The following is a 21038-nucleotide window of genomic DNA, read 5'->3' as shown; positions in this document are numbered from 1 at the left end:
TATATAGTATCAGTAATCATCATGCTATCAATTTTGTTAACAATATGTTCTATATTTATTATGGCATGAATCATATACATATACATATATTTTTTAAACCCTAAAACTAAGGAGTCAACAGTCAAACATGTAAAAAATACCTAAAAATCTAAATAGAAAAAAAAAAATATATATATATATATATTGATAGGTATGGCATACCACCGGCATACAAAATCAATTATCAAAGTCATGTCATTAATTGGCGGTTCGGTAAAATACCAACTGATTATGAAAAAATACCAAAATTATACCATACCATTATGAGCCGACCGGTATGATTCAGTCGGTAAATTTTTTTATGGCAAAATTTTCCATCCCTAAATATTTCTTACAAAAGCAATTAAAGGAGTCGCTCTCGCTTTCTTGTTCTCTCTGTCTTCACGTGCAATTCCAGGGCCCAATACTTTAGTAGAGGACCTACAGTCCTCCTCCTTCCAATATTCTAACAGGACATCTCAGTTTGCCATGTCGCTGAAAATCTCGACTCCCCTGCCTTTCAACCAGACACAAAGAAGACATCAGTTTAAAGCTTCGACATGAAAATTCTTCTGTGCCGCCTTTGTCGTATCTCTTTTACAAGACTGCGATGGATGATGGAATTCTTTCTTATACCGTAAACGCTATTGTATAATTGCGAGAGGGGACCATACTGCATCATATTGTATCAACTAGCTCTTGTTCTCGTAATACTTATCTTGACAATGTTGGAAGAAATCCATCGGTCCAACAATGGATGTAGAATGTATCGGCCTTGGCCCAATCCAACCGATTTTTCGCAATCCTACAGCATCAAGCCCACAGACATCTTAATGAGTTTTCCAACTCTGGTTCACACCAATCTGAAACTGAGATTTGATAAACTCCAGTCTGGTTTAAGTTCACAACATGCATTGTCAAGGGTTCGCTTCCCCTTGTTACTAAATACACACAATAATTCCGGTTTTCGATAATAACAACAGGCTCTCGTTATTTGTAATAAGAAACGCAATTTGTCGCTGACACTTTCCTTCCTTGAGGCATAAGAGGGATCTTCTACCCATTTGCAATCATTGAGAATCTAACCTCTGAACATCTACCAATTGGTAAAGATCGCCTCGTCTTTGCTTCAGTAAGGGAAGGTTTGTCCTGAATAATTCAAAACAGAGCTGTTTTAATGATAAAGTACCGGGAAATATTTGATCGGTAAACTATAAACATTCGTGCACAGGAAAAAGAAGAATATAGGTTGGAAACTACATCACCTTCTAAGCTCAAGAATTGAGTAATCAATCTCTGCTATGATTATTGCCTCTTCATGTTCTGTTGTCGCCAGTACTTCTCCAAACTACCACATTTGATTCTTTTAGTCAGATTCATAAAAAAATTCATCTACAAATTACTTGCCGTCCAAAAAACTTAAACAGGCACAAAAATGAAGATGCAGACACTCGTTCTATTACTAAAAAGTAGAAAGGGGGGAACTTTAAACAAGTAAATGGAGTATAGGAGATGTGCAGTATGCGTCAACTTTCTGGTGAATGGCTCGAGCAAAGATCACAAGGAACTATGCATCATAAAGCTAAATTTACGTATCCACTTACTGGTCCAACAAGGGTGGAGTGTCCCCATGCCACATAACCGGCTCCAGCATCCCGAGCAGGGGAACAAGTTGCTACATACAGCTGACAACCCACAGAAAATCACCCATGAGAAGTCATTAGAGTTAATATGGAGGATCATCAAGGCATAATTGTCACAAAGTGAAAGTAGTGACTTGACTCTGGTTCTTGTCATCTAATCTATCAAAAATTCCTATCATTGTACTAACTCCAAGTTTTATTAGCAAACGTAACCCATGATGTGCATCTCATATAGCCATATAGGAAATATGTTACCGCACCTGGTTATCTGTAGCCCTGCACAGGATATAGCAAGGCAAATCCCAGTGAGAATGACAACATAAAAAACTACAAATTGATTTTAACATATCGTAAAAAAAAAAAAAAAATTCTAAAGAATATGAATTAGGGAAAAATGTAACTAATACCTTGCCCTCTGCAATAATTCCCAGTGCAACGGTCCAGTAGTCATGTTAAAAGCCCCAGGATAGCATATCAAGTGAGCACCTGATGCCAACAATGTTGTACTGTTATCGTTCGGTATTTCCAATCAGTCCTTCACTTGGAAGGGATTAAACAAAGGAGATATAATTCCATTCCTTTTTAACAAGAAGCAGAATAATTGAACTGCAAAGAAGAATCCTGTGGCAGATTTCATGTTCTTGAATTTTATTAAATCTCAAAGGATTAGGTGTACCAACTACAGAAAGAGTAGCCCTTAATTTTATCAGTTTAGAAATACCCAGAAAGTGGAAACAAATTTCACGTTCATGGAAAGAAAAAGAAACGGCTAACCTCTTGCTCCATAAATCATTGCTAGTTCCGGAAACCGAATGTCATAACAGATACCAATGCCAATACGCCCAACTTCTGCAAAAACCAATTGATGGTTACCATCCCATCAATAATGAATGAACTAACTTCTTTCACCAAAGGAATAGGTGTTTGTGTAAAAGAAAGAACCAATGAACAAAACTACTGCAAAGAATGAACATCAAACCTGTATCCACAATGGTAGGAGTCTGCCCTGCTGTGAGGGTCTTTGATTCAATGAAGGTAATCTTCCCCGGGATGTCGATATCAAATAGGTGTATCTGTGACCATATGCCATGATTTTTGTTACTAAAACAGTAAGAAACAAAGACTAAGACACATAATTTCCCTTGAAAGGTAATCATTATATGTTCAAAAACATCAAGTCTATACATTTCTAAAGCAAATGGAAGGAGCAATTTTTCATATAGACATATAACCATACGAAAACAATATCTTGCATAACAAGACTTGAACTTGATATTATAAGTTCCCCCTTCATGTTAAAGCTTAGAATATTGCCTTCCTGTGTTTAGCTAACAGCTTTCCATTGGTGCCAAAGACACAAGAAGTATTGTACAACCGATCCCCAGAACGCTCCGCTATAGATCCACCAACAATGGTGATCTTCAAACGTTGAGCAACTTCAGACAGCATGGCTGTTGAAGGAGATGCATCGCCGCCTGCATCAATGTCCTCAGCATAAACCGGGAAGCTGTCATTTGAATATGGACCATTCCAAATTTCCTGACATACAAAGCATCAAACACAACTTAATGCCAAAAATCTTAACATTTCTTAAAATCTGAGCTTATAGCCATCTGGTCTTATGTAACATAAATTTGTTCCGATACAACCCCCCACTTTGATGGTAAATCTATACTTAGCAGGTGAAAGTGAACAAACCCAATAAAGCACCAACCTTTTGGTTACTCGAAAGAACTATGCAGACTCAAACTACACTATTCTTATGGGCATCTAACATTCTATTAGCTGAGGAATGCAGTTTCCAAATTTCCGATTCCGAACATATATTGTTAAACTTAACAAAAATTAGGAGCCTAATAAACCAATAATTAACTTGAACCAGCAAGCTTAAACAGCATACCAACATGAATGTCCCAAAAAGTAAAACTGTTAAACTCACAGGTAGAAGAACAAGCTGGGCACCCTTTGCGGCGGCGTCCTCGATGGCCTTGCGAGCATGGGCAATGTTCCTCTCCTTATCCGGCGTCACAGACAACTGACACAGCCCAATCTTAAACTGCACAAAAGACCCAATTCAAGTTCAACCTCAAAACTCCAAAAATTCACAACGAAATCACCGGATACACACAGAGATTAAAGAGAAAGACTGCCTTGGTGACGGGAGGAGTGGGCAGGGGAAGGGCAGGCGGGACCCTGGCTTCTTCGGGCTTGTAAACCGACGCCATTACCGACGAGAAATTTGCAGAGCGGGTCTGGGACTTGCGGATGTTGGTGGTGAGGGCTTTGGAGGGTGCGATTGGAGAGAGGAAATACGGCGGAGGGGAGAGAGGCTTCGGGCGGAGGCAAATGGAGCGGCAGAGAGAGGAGGAGGAGGAGGAGTGAGGGTTGAGATTCTTGGAGCTGATTAGTGTTGATAGTGCTGCTTTCATTTTCTCTCAAAGCACCAAATTTCTACGGACTTGGATTTTTTGGCTTTTGGGGATTAAAACGTTGTTTTCCTTCCCTTTTCACCCTTTTGTTACTAATTAACATTGTTGTTCTCTCACGTACTATTTTCGATCGCTGGATTGAATGAATTAAAAGATTAAAAGATAAAAATTAACAAATAATATGTAAGAAGTAAAAATAAATATGAGGATGTATTTTTCAAATTAAAGAACATCTAGACCTATTTTCGAAATTCATTGATCAATTTATTGGAACAAAGAAATCTCTTAGCAAACATTTATTTATCAAAGTTAGTGACTAATTAATTTTTGGTCTAGTGTTGGTGATATATATTACAATGTTGAATTTAAGATCTAAATTTCGTTCTCCCATTGATTCAATGAATGTCGATTTTATTCACATATCACTTATCTTTTTTGACAGTATGATATTTTAAAGGATAATGCTAAGAAAACTAAATTTAAAGAAAAAATTTGGAAACTAAAGGAGATAGAAATTGATGATTGGTTTATTACTTAAACGTTGATAAACATGTTCATTCATACACATCATTTAGTTTGCAAATTTTGTTTTCAAATTTAATTTTTCTAACATTACCTTGTTTTAAATTATGCATGATATACGTAAAATGAAAATACAAACTCAAATTTAAACGGGCGTTTTACTATGATAGAGAATAATGATGATTGTGCACTTTAATGCAAATTCAATTAAAAAAAATCAACAGAAAAGTCAAATATTAATAGAATAAAAATAATAAACCATCGCAAAAATGGTTACGGTGTGATATCGCTAATTGCCCTGGAAATCCCTTAGCAAAAAAAAAGAAAAATTAACGAAAAATTCAAAAAAACTTCTCTTTTAACAAAAAGCTATTTTTGAAGGTATAGTGAATAATGTCAGTTAAAGGTAAAAATATGGTTTTTTTCGTTAAAAGTGAACATTACCATGAGTGTTTTGTTAAAACTCAACAAAAAAATGGAAAACTAATGAAAATGGCTTGAAAACTTTTAAGTTTTAATGATAAGGACAAAATAAAGGCTAAAGTGAATAGTACCATCATTGACTTTTTAGTGTAAAAATATGATTTTCGTTAAAATGAACAGTACGAGGAGTTTATAAGATCCTCACGATGGAACACACAGCACAGGATGAGAGCCTCAAAACCTTTCAAAAATCCCAACAGACTCTTGTCCAAACGGTAATTAACCGTCACTCGCGCCTTGTTCCTCTATTTCTTTGCACCCTCTCAAAACTTTCACTTCCAATTCAAAAAAAGACCTGTTCCCATTTCTCTCGAGCACCAAAATTTGGTGCTCGAGACCCTCCAATTCGCTTTCGGTCTAGGCAAAACTTGCAAAATCAAACAAAAAACCGAAGAATCAAAAGAAACATTTCGAAGTGAAACTTCAGATAATTGTATAGTTTCTGTAGATAGATACAATTTTTTTATGCATGGCAGATCCTAGGGCTGTTGTACCGTACCATGACCCGTACGAAAATGGCCTGTGTTCCGATATTATTAACTTTCTGTATGATTCCGAACATCCGGTCCTCGATGAGAACGTACCGTTACCGCCTTTGGACGTTGAGGGACTCACTTGCCCTACCAATCCAATTTCTCTGTTTGATGAGGGAATCCAAGACTTGGACGACCCTTTGTTGGATCAAGCAACATGGGATTTCCTCAATCAGTGTAGTAATGGCGGAGGGAACGTTGATTCGCAAGCCGGTCCCTCGCATATTATCGGAGAATCGAGTGGTACTAGTCCTCCCAGAGGGGACAACATTGAGCAGAATCAGGGTTTTGGTGATCCCGTGCCGCTTTCGGTTTGGCCTGCGATACCGGTTCCATTTAACTGCAGTTGTTGCCAACTGCTTAGGGAAATCATACACTCCAATGGTAAGTTCTAAGTTTATTTTTCGTGTAAATTAGTGTCGGTTTAGTGGGTACTATTCGGTTTACGTGTTGAATATGGTATTGATTTTATTTTCATCTGGTGTGGAAAGGCAATCATGTCATGAAATTTGACATTCATGGAAGGTTCGGTATGATCAGTCATGCAATTCTCCACAGTTTCGATATGAAATCTTCCGACAATCATCAGTATCAAATGTTTGAGTAAGTTTTTTCGATCCTGTTTGTTTCGTTCCATCTCATTCGCAAAGGGTGTGATCCGTTTAAACATGAACAAAAAGACTAAATACATTTTTTTCGTTTTGGAATTTAGTTTTTGCAAGAAAAGCATAGAGGAGGTGAAGCAATTTCTGATGCAGTACTGCCTAGAGAGAAAGCTAGAGGGATACCTTATGCAGCAAGATCCAATGGCAATCTTCTACGAGGCCCTCTGCGTTGGACTCGAGTGGGATGACATTCTAAACACCGATGACTTCACTTTCCCAACATCTCCTCTAAATTCAGGTTCATGTGTTTGATTTTCCCCGCGAACTTCTGTCATTCTGAAAATTTAATCGTCGTATACTGTTGATTACTTGAGTATTTTTTTTTTTTTTGTCAATTTCAGGAAGAGCCGGTGAAGTGGAACAACAACAACGCGCTGCTGATCAACCAGAGGCGGCTGAGGATGAGAACGAGAGGATTTCCCTTGCAGCGCAGGTTGTTGTTAACCTTTCTCTCAATCCAAAAGCTCTTAAATTATGTCATTTATCTTAATTTGTGTCACTAATTTACTTCTCTAAGTACATTTACATTTTTTTGACATGTTTGTTTGTGTAATGCTGTGGAAGTAGTGCAGAGGGAGAGAACAGCAAACATGACGTTGGACGATCTTCGTGGTTACTTCCATCTTCCGATTCAAAAAGCTGCTAGGAGATTGAAGGTTTGCCCAACTGTTGTGAAAAGGATATGCCGCCGAAACGGATTAAACAGATGGCCCTCTAGAAAGGTTTGTCCTCCTCTATAAACTACTTCATAGAATTATTTCTTATTTACGTGTTTATTTTTCCTTACCCTTTCATTTTTTCGATCAAACACGCAGATTCGAAGCATCAACAGGCAGATTTCTAGGTTGACACCGAGTTTAGAGTCCGACGACGCAAACACGAGGGTTCATGCTGAAGCTGAAATCTCTAGGCTTGAAAGAGAAATAGTTGAACTTGTCCCATAATGTGAATAAAGTACATATCTTCTCATCCCAATTTTGGGTCATCCTGGAGTTAGATGAGATTAAAATACAGAGAGTTTGACTTTTTTTTTTGTGAGGGGTGCCTCACGGATGACCTAGTTCATATGTCGCCACCCAATTTTGCATTCGAGAGTAGTCCAATCAATCAATTATTTCCGTTGTTTTCTAGATAGCGTTTTTGTAATTATTTTTTATCGAGGGAATGTGACTAATATCTTGAGAAATTGAAAGTAACATGTACAAGAAATGATCATGCATATGCAGATGTTTGACTTTAATTACGGATTATTATACTAAATTTTGTGTTTGCTCTTAATTTATGGGTTCCTAATTAAAATTTTCACATAAAATCCCATGTAAAATTGGAGAAATTTTTCATTGTGACGGGAACATAAGTGGTACATCACGTATTTTAATAAAAGTGGTGGAAAATTTTATTTTTTAAGTTATTAACTTTTTAACACACATATCCCACCATTTGTATAGTAACACATGGTGTACCACCTGTGTACCGGTCATACTGAAAAATCTGCCAGCGGGATTTCTAGATAGCATCACTATATAATAATATAAATACGCCCTCAGAAGGATGACAATGTTCCTCACCGAGAGTACGGCGAAGTAACCGAAAATTAACGTTGGAGTGTTCGAACATGGATGGAGATTCCTAAGATCTCCACGAACTATGTCTTCGTCGAATTCGATCGATAAGATAATGGGAAGCAGCTTCTGCACTCTGAAGAGGAAAAATATGGCAGCTGTTGCAACGACGCTGGTTTGCGTGAAGCAAGTGAAGCAAGAGGCGTCGGAAGAGTGGGACGAGAGCATGCCATTGCCCGGGGACATCATTGAAGGGGTTTATAACTCCGAGAGCCGTGACAATATTGGTGACGAGCTTTTCGTGCCTACGAAAGCCAAGGCAGAGCTTACGTCGCTGCTCGCCAAGTTCAGCAATGTGGATGTCATTTGGGTGAAGGTGAGGAGGGGTGATAGCACTCTCAAGCTCCGGACGGGCGTTGTGGCTGAGAGGCTTTCGATGCTTCACAAAAAGTATACGATCAAAGCGGCTACGGATGATAGACATGTTGCAGTTTTGGGGGACTTGACCTCGGATCAATTCACTGAGCTGCAAGGTACGTTTTTCTTCGCCGGTTTCCAGTCCATGTTGGTACTTTATTTAGTGACGATCTCTTATAAGATATCTGACGTGTTATGTTGTCTTGCCGTTGATTAGCGATTATTATCAAGTCTCATAAAACATGTCACGCTGTCGTACTATGAACCAGGACTGTATATTATGTTTTCATTCCACATTGTTTGAATAAAGATCGTACATTCATTCATGAGTTACGAAAATTTTGTTCCAACGACCTTCATTCATTGCTGTTTATGTGATTTTGCAGAAATGAGCAGGAGTTTGGTGAATGTGGAATACAGGGGATACAACAAAAAGGGAGTTAAATATGACTGGAAGATGAAGGTAGACAGCTACTTGCCCGACCAACGGTGCACGATCGTTAGCTCCATTCTGTTCATGCCGCTGCCAGGCGAGTACTGCACGGAGGCCACAACTGCCCGGTGCATGGCTTGGTTTTCTGCTGCAGTTGCTTCTGGAGCCCCGCTTATTTTTGTTAACATCCAAACAGAACAGATTGTGTCGTCGGTATAATCTCAGTCTCTCTTCTAACTCATGCTGAATTTCTAGCTAGTAACCAGTTATTAAGCGGTTTGATTAATTTCCCTTTTCTTATTACGTGAAGGATAAAAATAATTTACTAGGAAAGGAAATGAATTGGAACAAGCAACAACAAAACCACACAACGACGGTCCAAATCGCGCAGGGCATAAGGCTTTGGTTTATGCCCGGAGTTGCAGAACTGTTGATCGAATTGATACCTGAACCCGGTGAAGCACGGTTTGGATTGGACATCAAACGAACCGAAGAGGTAAGGAGAAATTCTGCCATACGAACACATGTGACATACGTACATGTTTAATGTACAGGTACTGGTTCTCAAATTTTATGCTCTAAAAATAAATGTAGGGCTTGATTTGCATACACTCGGTAGCAAAAGGTTCGCCCGCAGATCGATCAGGGCTTAGAAGCCTTCATGAGGAAGCATATGCAAGTGGTTACCAGCTTGTGATATCCAGGTTAGAAGGCAAGAGCTTGATGCCTTCATATGTCAGCTCCGCCGGGCTCATACATTGCTGTGATCACACCGAAATTAAAGAGACTCTTCACTCGGCGATCGATCAGATGGACAGAGTTCAGTTCCACCTCATGGCCTGGTCTAACCATTTGCTTCGAGTTGCTCCGAAATCTGTTGGTGTAGCTACGCTCCGGCCGCCAAGCGGATGCTGTCCCCCAAGAACAATGTGATCGTGTGAGTTTGCTAGTTGCAGCTACTGACATCAAATCGCCACAAAAAGGAAGGCTTTGCACTAGTGAGTATGAATGTGATCACCAACATCATAAAATGTAACATGTGGAGCATCGCTGGGTTTGAACCCAAAGAATGCTAAACGTTTGTGTTTTTCAATATCTTTAGTTGATTGAGTTTGTATTAAAAAAAAATTAAAAATTAAAAAATTAAAAAAAAACAACGATGTGCTCTTTCACTTGAATTTGAATTTTTTTTTCTTTATAAATTGAACCAATTTAGAATATTTGCTTTATCAAAAATTTAAGAACGCAACGGTGTGTTTTGAAAGTACTTTTATAGAAAGAAATTCATAAGTTTTGTAAAAGTCAAATATTTGAGACTAAAACAATGGTAATATTGAGTAAAACTACAATTTATGTATGTAAGAGTGTGTTTAAAAGTACGTCTATACTAATTACTATATGAAATTGACTTTTTATCAAAATTATATCACTTATTATATTAACACCCCACTAATTGTTGAATAAATCCTACATATTTAATATACCTCACATTTGCTTTTTCACTTAAAAATTATCTTAATACACCCCACATATTTTCCCATAATACCCCACACCCCACATTCTCAATATACACCTTATATTTTATACATACTGTAGACATCGAAATTTCGTAAATAAATGCTGACCGATAAATCAAAGTGTCAACGCTCATGTATTACATAAATTTTACACGTAGCGCGTGACTCAACGAAAATTGAAATGAGTTGGAAAAGTCATCAAATAGGACACGTGTCAACACCTGGCAGAAACGACTTATTTCATCTGGGATATTATATTCAAAATTAGGCATTGGAAAATTCTATAAATACAAGCCCATTTCATTCATTTAAGAAAACGAATTCATATTACACCTTGAAGCTCTGAAGCTCTGAAACTCCGAAGCTCTCAAGCATCCAGGTTCCCGAAGAATCAAGAAAGTGTTCTTCGTTCTTCGTTCATCGTTCTTCCAAGATCAAGCTTCGACGGCCCTTGGATCAACAATCATCCACCTTCAAGATCAAGCCCCGACGGCCCTTGAAGAAAGCGTTCTTCGTTTTTCGTTCATCGTTCTTCCAAGATCAAGCCCAACGGCCATTTGGATCAACAATCATCCACCAATTCAAGATCAAGCCCCGACGGCCCTTGAAGAAAGTGTTCTTCGTTCTTCGTTCATCGTTCTTCCAAGATCAAGCCCCGACGGCCCTCGGATCAACCATCCACCAATTCAAGATTAAGCCCCGACGACCCTCGAAGAAAGCACCATCGTTCATCATCCGTTCATCCAAGATCAAGCCCAACGGCCCCTTGGATCAACAACGTCGACAAATCCACACATCCAACCGTTCTTCAAGATCAAGCCCAAAAGCCCTTGAAGACCCGTTCATCACTGTTCTTCAAGATCAAGCCCAAAAGCCCTTGGAGATCCGTTCATCACTGTTCTTCAAAGATCAAGCCCAAAAGCCCCTTTGAAGATCCGCTCAAATCCACCTTCAAGATCAAGTCCACGGCCCTTGAAGAACGTTCATCCTTAGATCAAGCCCAACGGCCCTTTGGATTAATCGCACATCCACAAATACACACCTTACGGAGATCGAATCAGAGGATCAAAATAGAGAGAGATTGTAACCCAAAATCATCTAAATACAAATATTTGTTTGTGCACGTTGTTCTTGTCTCTTTCGTTTCAGGAATTTTCCGTGTTCACACATACACCTCACATTTTTTATACATCCCACATTTCTCAAATCTTATAACACTCATTTTTAAATTTCAGGAATTGAATCTAACCATTTGAATGTTTAGTTTGCCGAAAGATTTCAAATCATCTGAACGTTTAGTTTGCCGAATGATTTCAAAATGATGATTTGAAATCATCTTAGTATAGTTTGCATCGACTGATGTTTACCTTCGTTAAGTAGGGTAACATCAGCAATGGCTTCATTGTGAAGGTTCCACGAGAGATGGGTTGATGAAAACTTCCTTCAATAGAAATCCCCGTAAATTGTTACTCTTAGAAATTTAATTGTTGAAAATGACCTTGTGAAGCCAACTAGGGCTAATTTTTAAAGACATAATTGAAGCCTGTTTCATACAGTATGTATGTACCTACCTTTGTTTTTGCAACTAGACAATATATGACAGGTACATCTGATTGCTTGTGATGCTTAGGATAGGCCACTTGCCCAGACAGATCATACTTGTCAATAGATTGAGGCACGGTTGTAAGAACAGCCGAGCTACTATTTGACATTTGTTTCAATGTCATCTCTGTTGCCAAGTATTAGTGTCTGCATAAGCAACCGGTGTAACCCAGTATTAGTGTCCGGTATAAGAATAAATGATCCAGTTATCGGAGATCAAAGTATGAGCTGTACTAAGTTGGCTAGCTCTCGAAAAGCTCGGCATTTACCGCGCTAAAAGTGATATGGGGTGTATTTAGAAATTTTTATTTTTTTATAAAAACTTAATAAGGTCAAAATTGTTATTGCAAAGTGGGGTAAATAAGTTATTTAATATTAAATTTTAATATTGGGTGCATTCAACATTTTGTGAGATGCTAATATAAAAAGCCAATTATATTCCAAATCAACTCTTTGAGTTGATCACAATACAAAACATACTTAATACGAACACCTGTTAACATCATCGCTTTGGCTCTTAAAAATTAACACACCTTCTATTGGTCTAAAATTGCTATGTTTTAAAAAAAAAAAATTGTTCTCTCCTTCGTGAGAGTTCTCCTTTCCTTCGTGAAAGTTCTTCTCACCGCCTGCGTGTGAGTGCATCTCCAACTTCTGTTCTCCTCCTCCCTACCACTGATCTTAGCTATGACTAGGGTTGGTGGTAGCCCCTTGCTCCTCTTGTTTACCTTTTCTTTCCTTTTGTCCCTGCTGGTTTTTTCCTCTATTGTTGCTTCTGGTTTCCCTTCCTCAACTCCCCTTTCTTCCTTTCCTTTTCCCTCCACCTACTTTGTTTTCATCACTCCACACCCTACCCTTTCCACTTGGCTCACTCTTCCAGTGCTCTCATCCTCTAGATTGGCTTTCACTAATCCACACCGTGAACGCGAATCCTCGCGATTCCTGTTTAGGAGAGAGATGTGTAGAGCTTCGGATTTTTTCGATGCTCGGATGTTCTCACCACGTTCTTGCCTCGACTTGGCCTTCTTGCCTCTATTGCTCGTGGGTTGTTTCCTGCGAGCTTCCTTTGATTTGTGGTGCCGATCTTCAATGTGCTCTTTGGCGGTTGTTGAAGCCTTCTTTTTAGCCACTTTGAGGGCTCGATTTGGCTTGCTTTCTAGCAACTGGTTCGAGTCTGGAGGTCTTTCGGATGGCAGTAATGACGGAGGATGCTACGGTAGAGGCGGAGGAAGCTGTGGCAGAGGATGCAAGCTATTCGATTTTTTTCCTGTTTTCTGTTGTACTTTGGTCCATACTTTTGTTTTTGTGTTTGTGTTGTATGTAGGTCTCTTTCTTGTAACTGTGTGTTGTTGGTAATAAAAAAAAACAAATTGCTATGTTTATATATATCGTTTTTGGCTTCTTGAAAAGTGCGTATGTCAAATTAGAAACACACCAAGTCACCGTCTTCTTCTGCTGGAAGAAGGGTCCTCGGAAAATCAATGGCCACGCCACCAAGAACCCTAATCAAGCCATCTCACACATCTCCAAATTTCTCTCTCTTAACCTCCATAACCTACGTTCTGCAAACCCTAAATCCCCAAAAACCCAACCCCTCCAATGTCAGCTCAGCCCCTCTTAACCAGTTTTCACCTCACCTGAACCCAAGACTTGTTACCCAAGTCATCAAATCTCAGACCAATCCTTACCATGCCCTCTTCTTCTTCAACTGGGCCTCAAATCCCAACCCTAATCCCAACAAATACTCCCACACTCACAATTGCTACTTGGCCATCACCGACCTCCTCCTCTCCCACTCTCTCTTCTCCACCGCCGCCTCACTACTTGTAGAATCCAACAGACTCTATGATTTCTTGCTCGGCAGGTTCATCACCGCTCACGGTGGATTGGGTGATATCCGAGCCGCCATGGATTGGTTTCACAGGGCAAAGATGATTGAGAGTGGGAAATGCTTGTTTTCGTACAATGCTATTTTGGGTGTGCTTGTTAGGGCTAACAGGATGAGTTTAGCTAAGGCAATTTATGATCAGATTGTGAAGGAAGGTGTGGTGAAGCCGGATGTTTCGACTTGTACGATAATGATCAGGGGGTTCTGCAAGAGGGGTGAAATTGAGAATGCCCGGAAGGTGTTTGATGAAATGACTTGTGAGCCGAATGTGATTACTTACAATACTATAATTCACGGGTTTTGTAAGACGGGTGATTTCAATAGTGCGGTGCGAGTTTTGGGCCGGATGAGGGAGAGTAAGGATTGCTTGCCTGGTACGGTAACTTATACAACTTTGATTGATGGGTATTGTAAGAAAGGCGAGTTGGAGGAGGCGATGAAGTGTATGAGTGAAATGGAGAAGCAGGGTTGTGAGCCTAATCTATTTACTTACAATGCTTTAATTCATGGTTTGTGTTTGAGTGGGAATGTTGGTGAGGCAAAGAGGATGGTGACAAAGATGAGGTTAAATGGTGTGAAGGACGATATAGCAACACATACGGCTATCTTGAAAGGGCTTTGCATTGCGGGGAGGCCTGACGACGCTGCTAAACATCTTAAAGATATAGTGAGCCTTGGGATGAAACCGGATGTGGCAGCATACGGGATCGTTTTTAATGAGTACTGTAAGATGAGAAAACCGGATGGAGCTGTTTCCTTTTTGAGGGAAATGAGGATGAGAGGCCTAGAGCCAGGTGTTTCAAACTTCAATAGACTGCTAACCGTTCTTGTGGAAAACGGGGACCTGGAAAGAGCTATTGTTCTTCTGAAGCAGATGCCACAGATGGGCTGCTCCCCAAATTTCTTTTCGTATAACACAGTGATAAGTAGTCTTTGTGATATGAGAGGTAGAATGGGGGTAGTTGAGGAGCTTGTTCATGACATGCTTCAGAATGGTCAAGAGCTTGATACCGCCCTCTACAGTCGCGTTATTAAGGGTTATTGTGAGGATGGCAATGTGAAAATGGCAATGCAGGCTTTCTGTGCAGCACTGGATGCTAAATACATTATTAGTTTGGAGAGCTTTTCGGTTTTTGTTAAGGAGTTATGTGCGAAAGGGATGGTCGTTGAGGCTGAGAGGGTATTTGACGATATGCATAAGCGATGCACCGTGGCTGATGTGGATAATTACAGAAGGGTGCTAGATGAGCATTTTAGGGAGATAACTGAGGATACTTGGTAGTAAAACAACCAGTAATCAAGGGTTCAAGGTTCTAATTGGCATTTTGGCTATGATGAATTAGATGGAGCCATAAGCCATGTACAAGTACACTCTTTCAGAATAAAAAACATCGATTTGACACGCTTTTATGTGCCTCGGATCAGACCACCACGGCTCCTCTCTTCATTTCATACACCCCTTATCAGACAACTATCTCTCGACCGCAGGTTTAGGTTTATTTTTCCTTCAATGTGAAGCTCAGACCTGCTTCTGCTTTCCGTGGACACCCTCGTGGCGGCGATTGACCACATCGATGGAGTTCAACTCCACCCCATGGCCTGGTCGAACGCTTTACTTCAAATTGCTCCCCAAGCTGTTGGTGTCGCTACACTCCGGCGGCCTAGTGGATGTTGTCCCCCAATGTGCACCAAAGTGCACTATTTTGGTTTATGGATTAGAGGTCTTTAAACATATGCACTAAACACGCTTACATCACATGTGCTAGGCACGACTTACAAACTTCATGCTTCAGATTTCCGTAGGACATAATTTTAACTGTGGTTTTTCTCTTGTCACATTACAATCACATAAAGAATATCCTTAAGAAATTACAATTTTCCAAGTTAATGAACAAAGAAAGAAGCAAAAATTGTATGATTCAATTTCCTGTCACCAAATCCATGTGTAACAGAAAAACAAGAAGTAGGTGGGGAGAGAGAGTTGGTGTCTCTATACACTACGTAAATATTGTTTGGTAGAAGCAAGGGTAAAATAGGGAAAATATAGGCATGATTGGCATTTTAAAGAGAGAGGTCTTCTTCTCTTGGAAAAATTGTACCAATGGTCTTTCAACTTTAATTTAATTGGAGAAATGATCTTCAAACTAAAAGTTCATGACCGTTGGTCCTTAGCTCATCAAAATGTGTCGCTATAGTCAATTTCATCAACTCTGTCAAAATGAGTTATGGTTAAAAAATCATTGCTACGATTAGGTTAAAATTGAAGAATCATTGTTCCAATTGAGTTAAAATTGAGAGACTATTTCTCCAATTGAGTTAAAGTTGATGAACTATTGTCACAATTTTTCTCATTTGGTTTTCCATATTACCCCTTGATTCACCTTCACGTGCCACACATGTCACTTATTTTGACGGAAGTTCTAACGGAGTTGACGAAAAAGATCATAGTTACACGTTTTGATGAGTTAAGGGTCAAATACCATAAATTTTTAGTTGAGGGGCTATTACTTCAATTGGATTAAAGTTGAAAGATTATTGTTACAATTTCCTCATTCTTTTAATAATACTGATTCAGAAATGCCAAAAGCGAAGTGAATCATATGTTATCCCCAAATTGGAGACAATGTGGAAATCAATGGCTACACCAACAAGAACCCTAAGATCATCTCCAAATAAGATGTCAAAGTTTAAACATAAAATTTAAATTTGAAGGCTTATGTGGCACATTAATTTTTTATAAACTTTATTTTCCAACCGATATGTCAAATTTAAACCATTATTTATTACATTATTTACTTTTTATAGTTGTAATTAATATTTTAAAACAAAAGATAAATATCTCTATTAATTAATGAAATTTTTTTTGTCAACTAAAATAGGGTAAAAAGACTACTTAGTCTTCTATCATACAAAAAAAATGATGGGCAATAATGTAATTTCACATGTCCAAATTTTACTATTTTTTATTGAAGCCTCATCTACATGTGATGTTAAAATACCTTTAATATTAAAAAACAAAAACCTTCCACTCCCCCATGTTCTCTCCCTCCCTCTCTCCTTCTCATTTTCTAAAAAAATGTGTTTATACACACAAAGTATGTAGGCAAATGATAGTAAAAATTATGATTACTAAAAATAGATTTGAAACTGTTGTCAAATTTGACACCAAATTCCTTTGCTGCATTTCTATGTCATGTCATATAAGAATTGACATTTCGATTGGAAAAGACTAGGGATATTTTAGGGATATTATTTATTATTGTTAGGGGTGTGCTATCCACATACCTCTTTTTACTTCTCACACACCCTTGTTGATTTTTGTCCTTTGATCTTTTTCAATTCATCCCGATCCGACGGCCAAAAATTAAAAAAGTATGTAAAAAGTAAAAAAAGGATGTGTGGATATCACCTCTATTGTTATTGTTATTGATGATGCGAAGTTTTTTACATCTCCAAAGCCGTCTCTAACATCTATAAATCGATCTGAGGAAATCCGCATAAACTCCCTTCTGCGAACCCAAAATCCCTCAGCCCCTCTTAACCGTTTCTCGCCGCTTCTGAAACCAAGCCTGCCGCTTCTGAAACCAAGCCTTGTAATCAACGTGGTCAAAGCTCAGGCCAACCCTCACCATGCGCTCTTCTTCTTCAACTGGGCCTCAAACCCTAACCCTAATCCCAACTACTATTCCCACACTCGCCATTGCTACTTGGCCATCAATGACCTCCTCCTCTCCCACTCTCTCTTCTCTATCGCTGCCTCTCTCCTTCAAGAATCCTATAGACTCGATGATTTCTTGCTCAGCAGGTTTATCGCGGTTCATGGCAAACGAGGGGAGATCCGAGCGCCATGGATTGGTTTCACAAGGCGAAGTTGATCGAGAATGGGAAATGCTTGTTTTTGTACAATGCAATTTTGGATGCGCTGATTAGGGCTGACAGGTTGAGTTTGGCTAAGGAAATACATGATCACCTTGTGAAGGAAGCTTCTGGTGAAGCCGGATGTTTTTACCTGTACGATAATGATCAGAGGGTCTTGCAAAATGGGTGAAATGGAGAATGCACATAAGATGTTTGATGAAATGACCTGTGAGCCTAATCTAACTTACAGTGCTTTGATTCACGGGTTTTGTAACAAGGGTGATAATATGAATGCCCAGAAGGTGTTTGATGAAATGACTTGCAAGCCGAATCTTATTACTTACAATACTATGATTCATGGATTTTGTCAGAAGTGTGATGTTAAGAATGCGCGGAAGGTGTTTGATGAAATGACTTGCTAAGCGGGATATGGTTACTTACAACACTTCGATTAATGGGTTTTGTAAGAAGGGTGATTTGGATACTGCAAGGCGAGTTTTGGATCAAATGAAGGATAGTAAGGATTGCTTGCCCAGTACGGTAACTTATACAACTTTGATTGATGGGTACTGTAAGAAAGGCGAGTTGGAAGAGGCGATGAAGTGCATGAGTGAAATGAAGAAGCAGGGTTGTTTGCCTGGTTTGTTACAATGCTCTGATTCGTGGGTCTTTTAACAAGGGTGATACTAAGAATGCTCAGAAGGTGTTTGATGAAATGACTTGCGAGCGGGATATAATTACTTGCAATACTATGATTCATGGGTTCTGTAAGAATGGCGATGTTAACGATGCGCAGAAGGTGTTTGATGAAATGACTTGCAACCGGAATATGATTACTTATAATACCATGATTCATGGGTTGGGTAAGAAGGGCGATTTGGATACTGTGAGGCGAGTTTTGGATCGAATGAAGGATAGTAAGGACTGCTTGCCCGATACAGTAACTTTACAACTTTGATTTATGGGTAGTGTAAGAGAGGCGATGAAGTGCATGAGTGAAATGAAGAAGCAGGATTGTGAGCCTAATATGTTTACTTACAATGCTCTGATTCATGGGTTTTTCAACAACGGTGACACTAAGAGTACCCAGAAGGTGTTTGATGAAATGACTTGCAAGCGTGATATAATTACTTACAATACTATGATTCATGGGTTTTGTAAGACTAGTGATTTTGATAGTGCGAGGCAAGTTTTGGGTCGTATGAGGGAAAATAAGGATTGTTTGCCTGATATGGTAACATATACAACTTTGATTGATGGGTATTATAAGAAAGGCGAGTTGGAGGAGGCGATGAAGTGCATGAGTGAGACGGAGAAGCAGGGTAGTGAGCCTAATCAGATTAGCTACAGTATTTTGATTCATTGTTTGTGTAAGAAGGTTGATGTTAAGAATGCCCAGAAGATGTTTAATGAAATGATTTGTGAGCCAAATGTGATTACTTATAATACCATGATTCATGGGTTTTTTAAGATGGGTGATTTTGATAGTGCTAGGAGAGTTTTGGTTCGGATGACAGAGAGTAGGGATTGCTTGCCTGATAGGATAACTTGTACAATATTGATTGATGGGTATTGTAAGAAAGGCAAGTCAGAGGGGGCGATGAAGTGTATGTATGAAATGGAGATGCATGGTTGTGAGCCAGATGTGATCACTTATAGTACCATGATTCATGGGTTTTGTAGGAAGGGTAATTTTGATAGTGCATGGAGAGTTTTGGGTCAGAGGAGGGAGAGTAAGGATTGCTTGCCTGATTCGGTAACTTATACAACTTTGATTGATGGGTATTGCAAGAAAGGCAAGTTGGAGAAGGCGATGAAGTGCATGAGTGAAATGGAGAAACTGGGTTGTGAGCCTAATCTGTTCGGTTACAATGCTCTGATTCATGGTTTGTGTTTGAGTGGGCAGATTGGTGAGGTGAAGGAGATGGTGACAAAGATGAGATTACATTGTGTGAAGGATGATATGGTAACACACATGACTATCTTGAAAGGGCTTTGCATTGAGGGGAGGCCAGACACCGCCACTAAACATCTTAAAGATATAGTGAGCCTTGGGATGAAACCTGAAGTGGCATATGTGGTGATTATTAATGAGTACCGTAAGTTGAGAAAACCAGATGGAGCGATTTCGCTTTTGAAGGAAATAAATATGAGAGGCCTAGAGCTGAGTGTTTCATGCTTTAATAGACTACTCAGAGTTCTTGTTGAAAATGGGGAACCTGAAAGAGCTATTTTTCCTCTAAAGGAAATGCATCAAATGGGTTGCTCTCCGAATTTCTTTTCGTATAACACAGTGATATGCAGTCTTTGTGATATGAGAGGTAGAATGGGGGAAGTTGAAGAGCTTGTTCGTGACATGCTTGGGAATGGTCACGAGCTTCGTACCAACCTCTACGGTTGCATAATTAAGGGTTATTGCGAAGATGGCAACGTGAATATGGCAGTGCAGACTTTCTGTGGAACCCTGGATAACAATAACATTTTCAGTTTGGAGAGATTTTCGATTTTGATCAAGGAATTGTGCGCAAAAGGGATGGTGGTTGAATCTGAGAGGATATTTGATTACATGAGTAAGAAATGCACTGTGGTTGATGTAGATAGTTACAGAAGAGTGGTAGATGAACATTTATGTTTGTCTGGGAGAAGGAAGGAGGCACTTGACAGTGAAGCAAATTAGTAATGCAGCTTGAGGGTTCTAACTGGCAACTAGCTTTTTACGAACACGATGGATTCATGAAAAAGTAAGCTCTAGAGGATCAAGAACAGCGATTTCTCATGCTTTTATATCATCTGCGGTCTGCGGTCTGCCTGATGCTTTCCATCTACATGAAGCTCGAGCATGCTTTCCATCTACACGATGGATTCATGACAAACTAAATGTTTTCGGTCTGCCTTTATTAATTAAAATTCTAGGTGACACAACCTGTTCATGTGGGAAATGGAGAGAGAGAGAGAGTATATATTCTTTGTTCGAACCAAGGTTGAAGATAGCAGATCCATTGTGGCCTTCTTTGTGTTCTACTTTGTCTGAAATTATATTTTTCTTCTTAATTCAAAACTTCTATTACACAACATTTGCACAACCATGATAGTCTTCTCTCTTTCACCACCTGTCCAGATCGTTGGATGGTTCTCGGAAATATTTTGGGTAGTCCCTGAACCACTCGGATCGAAGAATGGATCCGCCATATATTTTGTGAAATTGCATCTTAAAAAGTTTTGGAACAAAATTGAACGAAAAATTTTCTTTCCAAAAAATTGTGGTTTGGAATTGAAATCCTCTTCATTAGCGTGAGAGATAAAAGACTGAAGTAATGGAAAAACCAATTAAAATAAAGAAAACTAATAAAAATAGTTTGAAAATTTTGAGTTTTAATGATAAGGACAAAATAAAGGGTGAAGTGAACAGTACCAAAATTAATTTTTTAGTGTAAAAATGTGGTTTTTCTTTAAAATAACAATACCGGG

General features: G+C 39.1%; 6 protein-coding genes across 6 annotated transcripts; 5 read left to right on the top strand and 1 right to left on the bottom strand.

Annotated features, from left to right (window-relative positions):
• Positions 1 to 870: 870 nt before the first annotated feature.
• Positions 871 to 4165, bottom strand: LOC103440890 (omega-amidase, chloroplastic-like). The gene is made up of 10 exons (XM_008379588.4): positions 3812 to 4165; positions 3601 to 3717; positions 2976 to 3200; positions 2641 to 2734; positions 2436 to 2510; positions 2069 to 2147; positions 1922 to 1937; positions 1623 to 1703; positions 1284 to 1366; positions 871 to 1167 (listed from the first exon to the last, which is right to left on the bottom strand). Exons 1-10 carry the CDS (start codon positions 4088 to 4090, stop codon positions 1089 to 1091), a joined length of 1128 nt encoding a protein of 375 aa, XP_008377810.3. The 5' UTR covers positions 4091 to 4165; the 3' UTR covers positions 871 to 1088.
• Positions 4166 to 5401: 1236 nt separating this feature from the next.
• On the top strand, positions 5402 to 7449 carry LOC139198430 (uncharacterized). Its single transcript, XM_070827159.1, has 6 exons — positions 5402 to 6012; positions 6120 to 6231; positions 6341 to 6531; positions 6635 to 6726; positions 6861 to 7015; positions 7109 to 7449. The coding sequence occupies exons 1-5, from the start codon at positions 5565 to 5567 to the stop codon at positions 6885 to 6887; spliced, it is 870 nt and encodes a 289-aa protein (XP_070683260.1). The 5' UTR covers positions 5402 to 5564; the 3' UTR covers positions 6888 to 7015; positions 7109 to 7449.
• Positions 7450 to 7940: 491 nt separating this feature from the next.
• Positions 7941 to 9638, top strand: LOC103428736 (uncharacterized). The gene is made up of 4 exons (XM_008366859.3): positions 7941 to 8388; positions 8659 to 8918; positions 9016 to 9201; positions 9300 to 9638. Exons 1-4 carry the CDS (start codon positions 7941 to 7943, stop codon positions 9636 to 9638), a joined length of 1233 nt encoding a protein of 410 aa, XP_008365081.1.
• A 2780-nt stretch (positions 9639 to 12418) lies between these two features.
• LOC103440892 (pentatricopeptide repeat-containing protein At1g05670, mitochondrial-like) lies at positions 12419 to 15114 on the top strand. Its single transcript, XM_008379589.4, has one exon. The coding sequence runs from the start codon at positions 13306 to 13308 to the stop codon at positions 14992 to 14994; it is 1689 nt and encodes a 562-aa protein (XP_008377811.3). The 5' UTR covers positions 12419 to 13305; the 3' UTR covers positions 14995 to 15114.
• Positions 15115 to 17999: 2885 nt separating this feature from the next.
• LOC103423995 (pentatricopeptide repeat-containing protein At1g09900-like) lies at positions 18000 to 18528 on the top strand. Its single transcript, XM_070826204.1, has 2 exons — positions 18000 to 18110; positions 18250 to 18528. Exons 1-2 carry the CDS (start codon positions 18000 to 18002, stop codon positions 18526 to 18528), a joined length of 390 nt encoding a protein of 129 aa, XP_070682305.1.
• Positions 18529 to 18552: 24 nt separating this feature from the next.
• Positions 18553 to 20247, top strand: LOC139197982 (pentatricopeptide repeat-containing protein At1g09900-like). The gene has a single exon (XM_070826203.1). The coding sequence runs from the start codon at positions 18553 to 18555 to the stop codon at positions 20245 to 20247; it is 1695 nt and encodes a 564-aa protein (XP_070682304.1).
• The last annotated feature ends 791 nt before the right edge of the window (positions 20248 to 21038 follow it).

Source organism: Malus domestica, chromosome 08 (assembly GCF_042453785.1).
Source record: "Malus domestica chromosome 08, GDT2T_hap1".
Taxonomy (NCBI): Eukaryota; Viridiplantae; Streptophyta; class Magnoliopsida; order Rosales; family Rosaceae; genus Malus; species Malus domestica.
The sequence above is the reverse complement of the archived record's forward strand: the minus strand, read 5'-3'. Positions and strand labels throughout refer to the sequence as shown.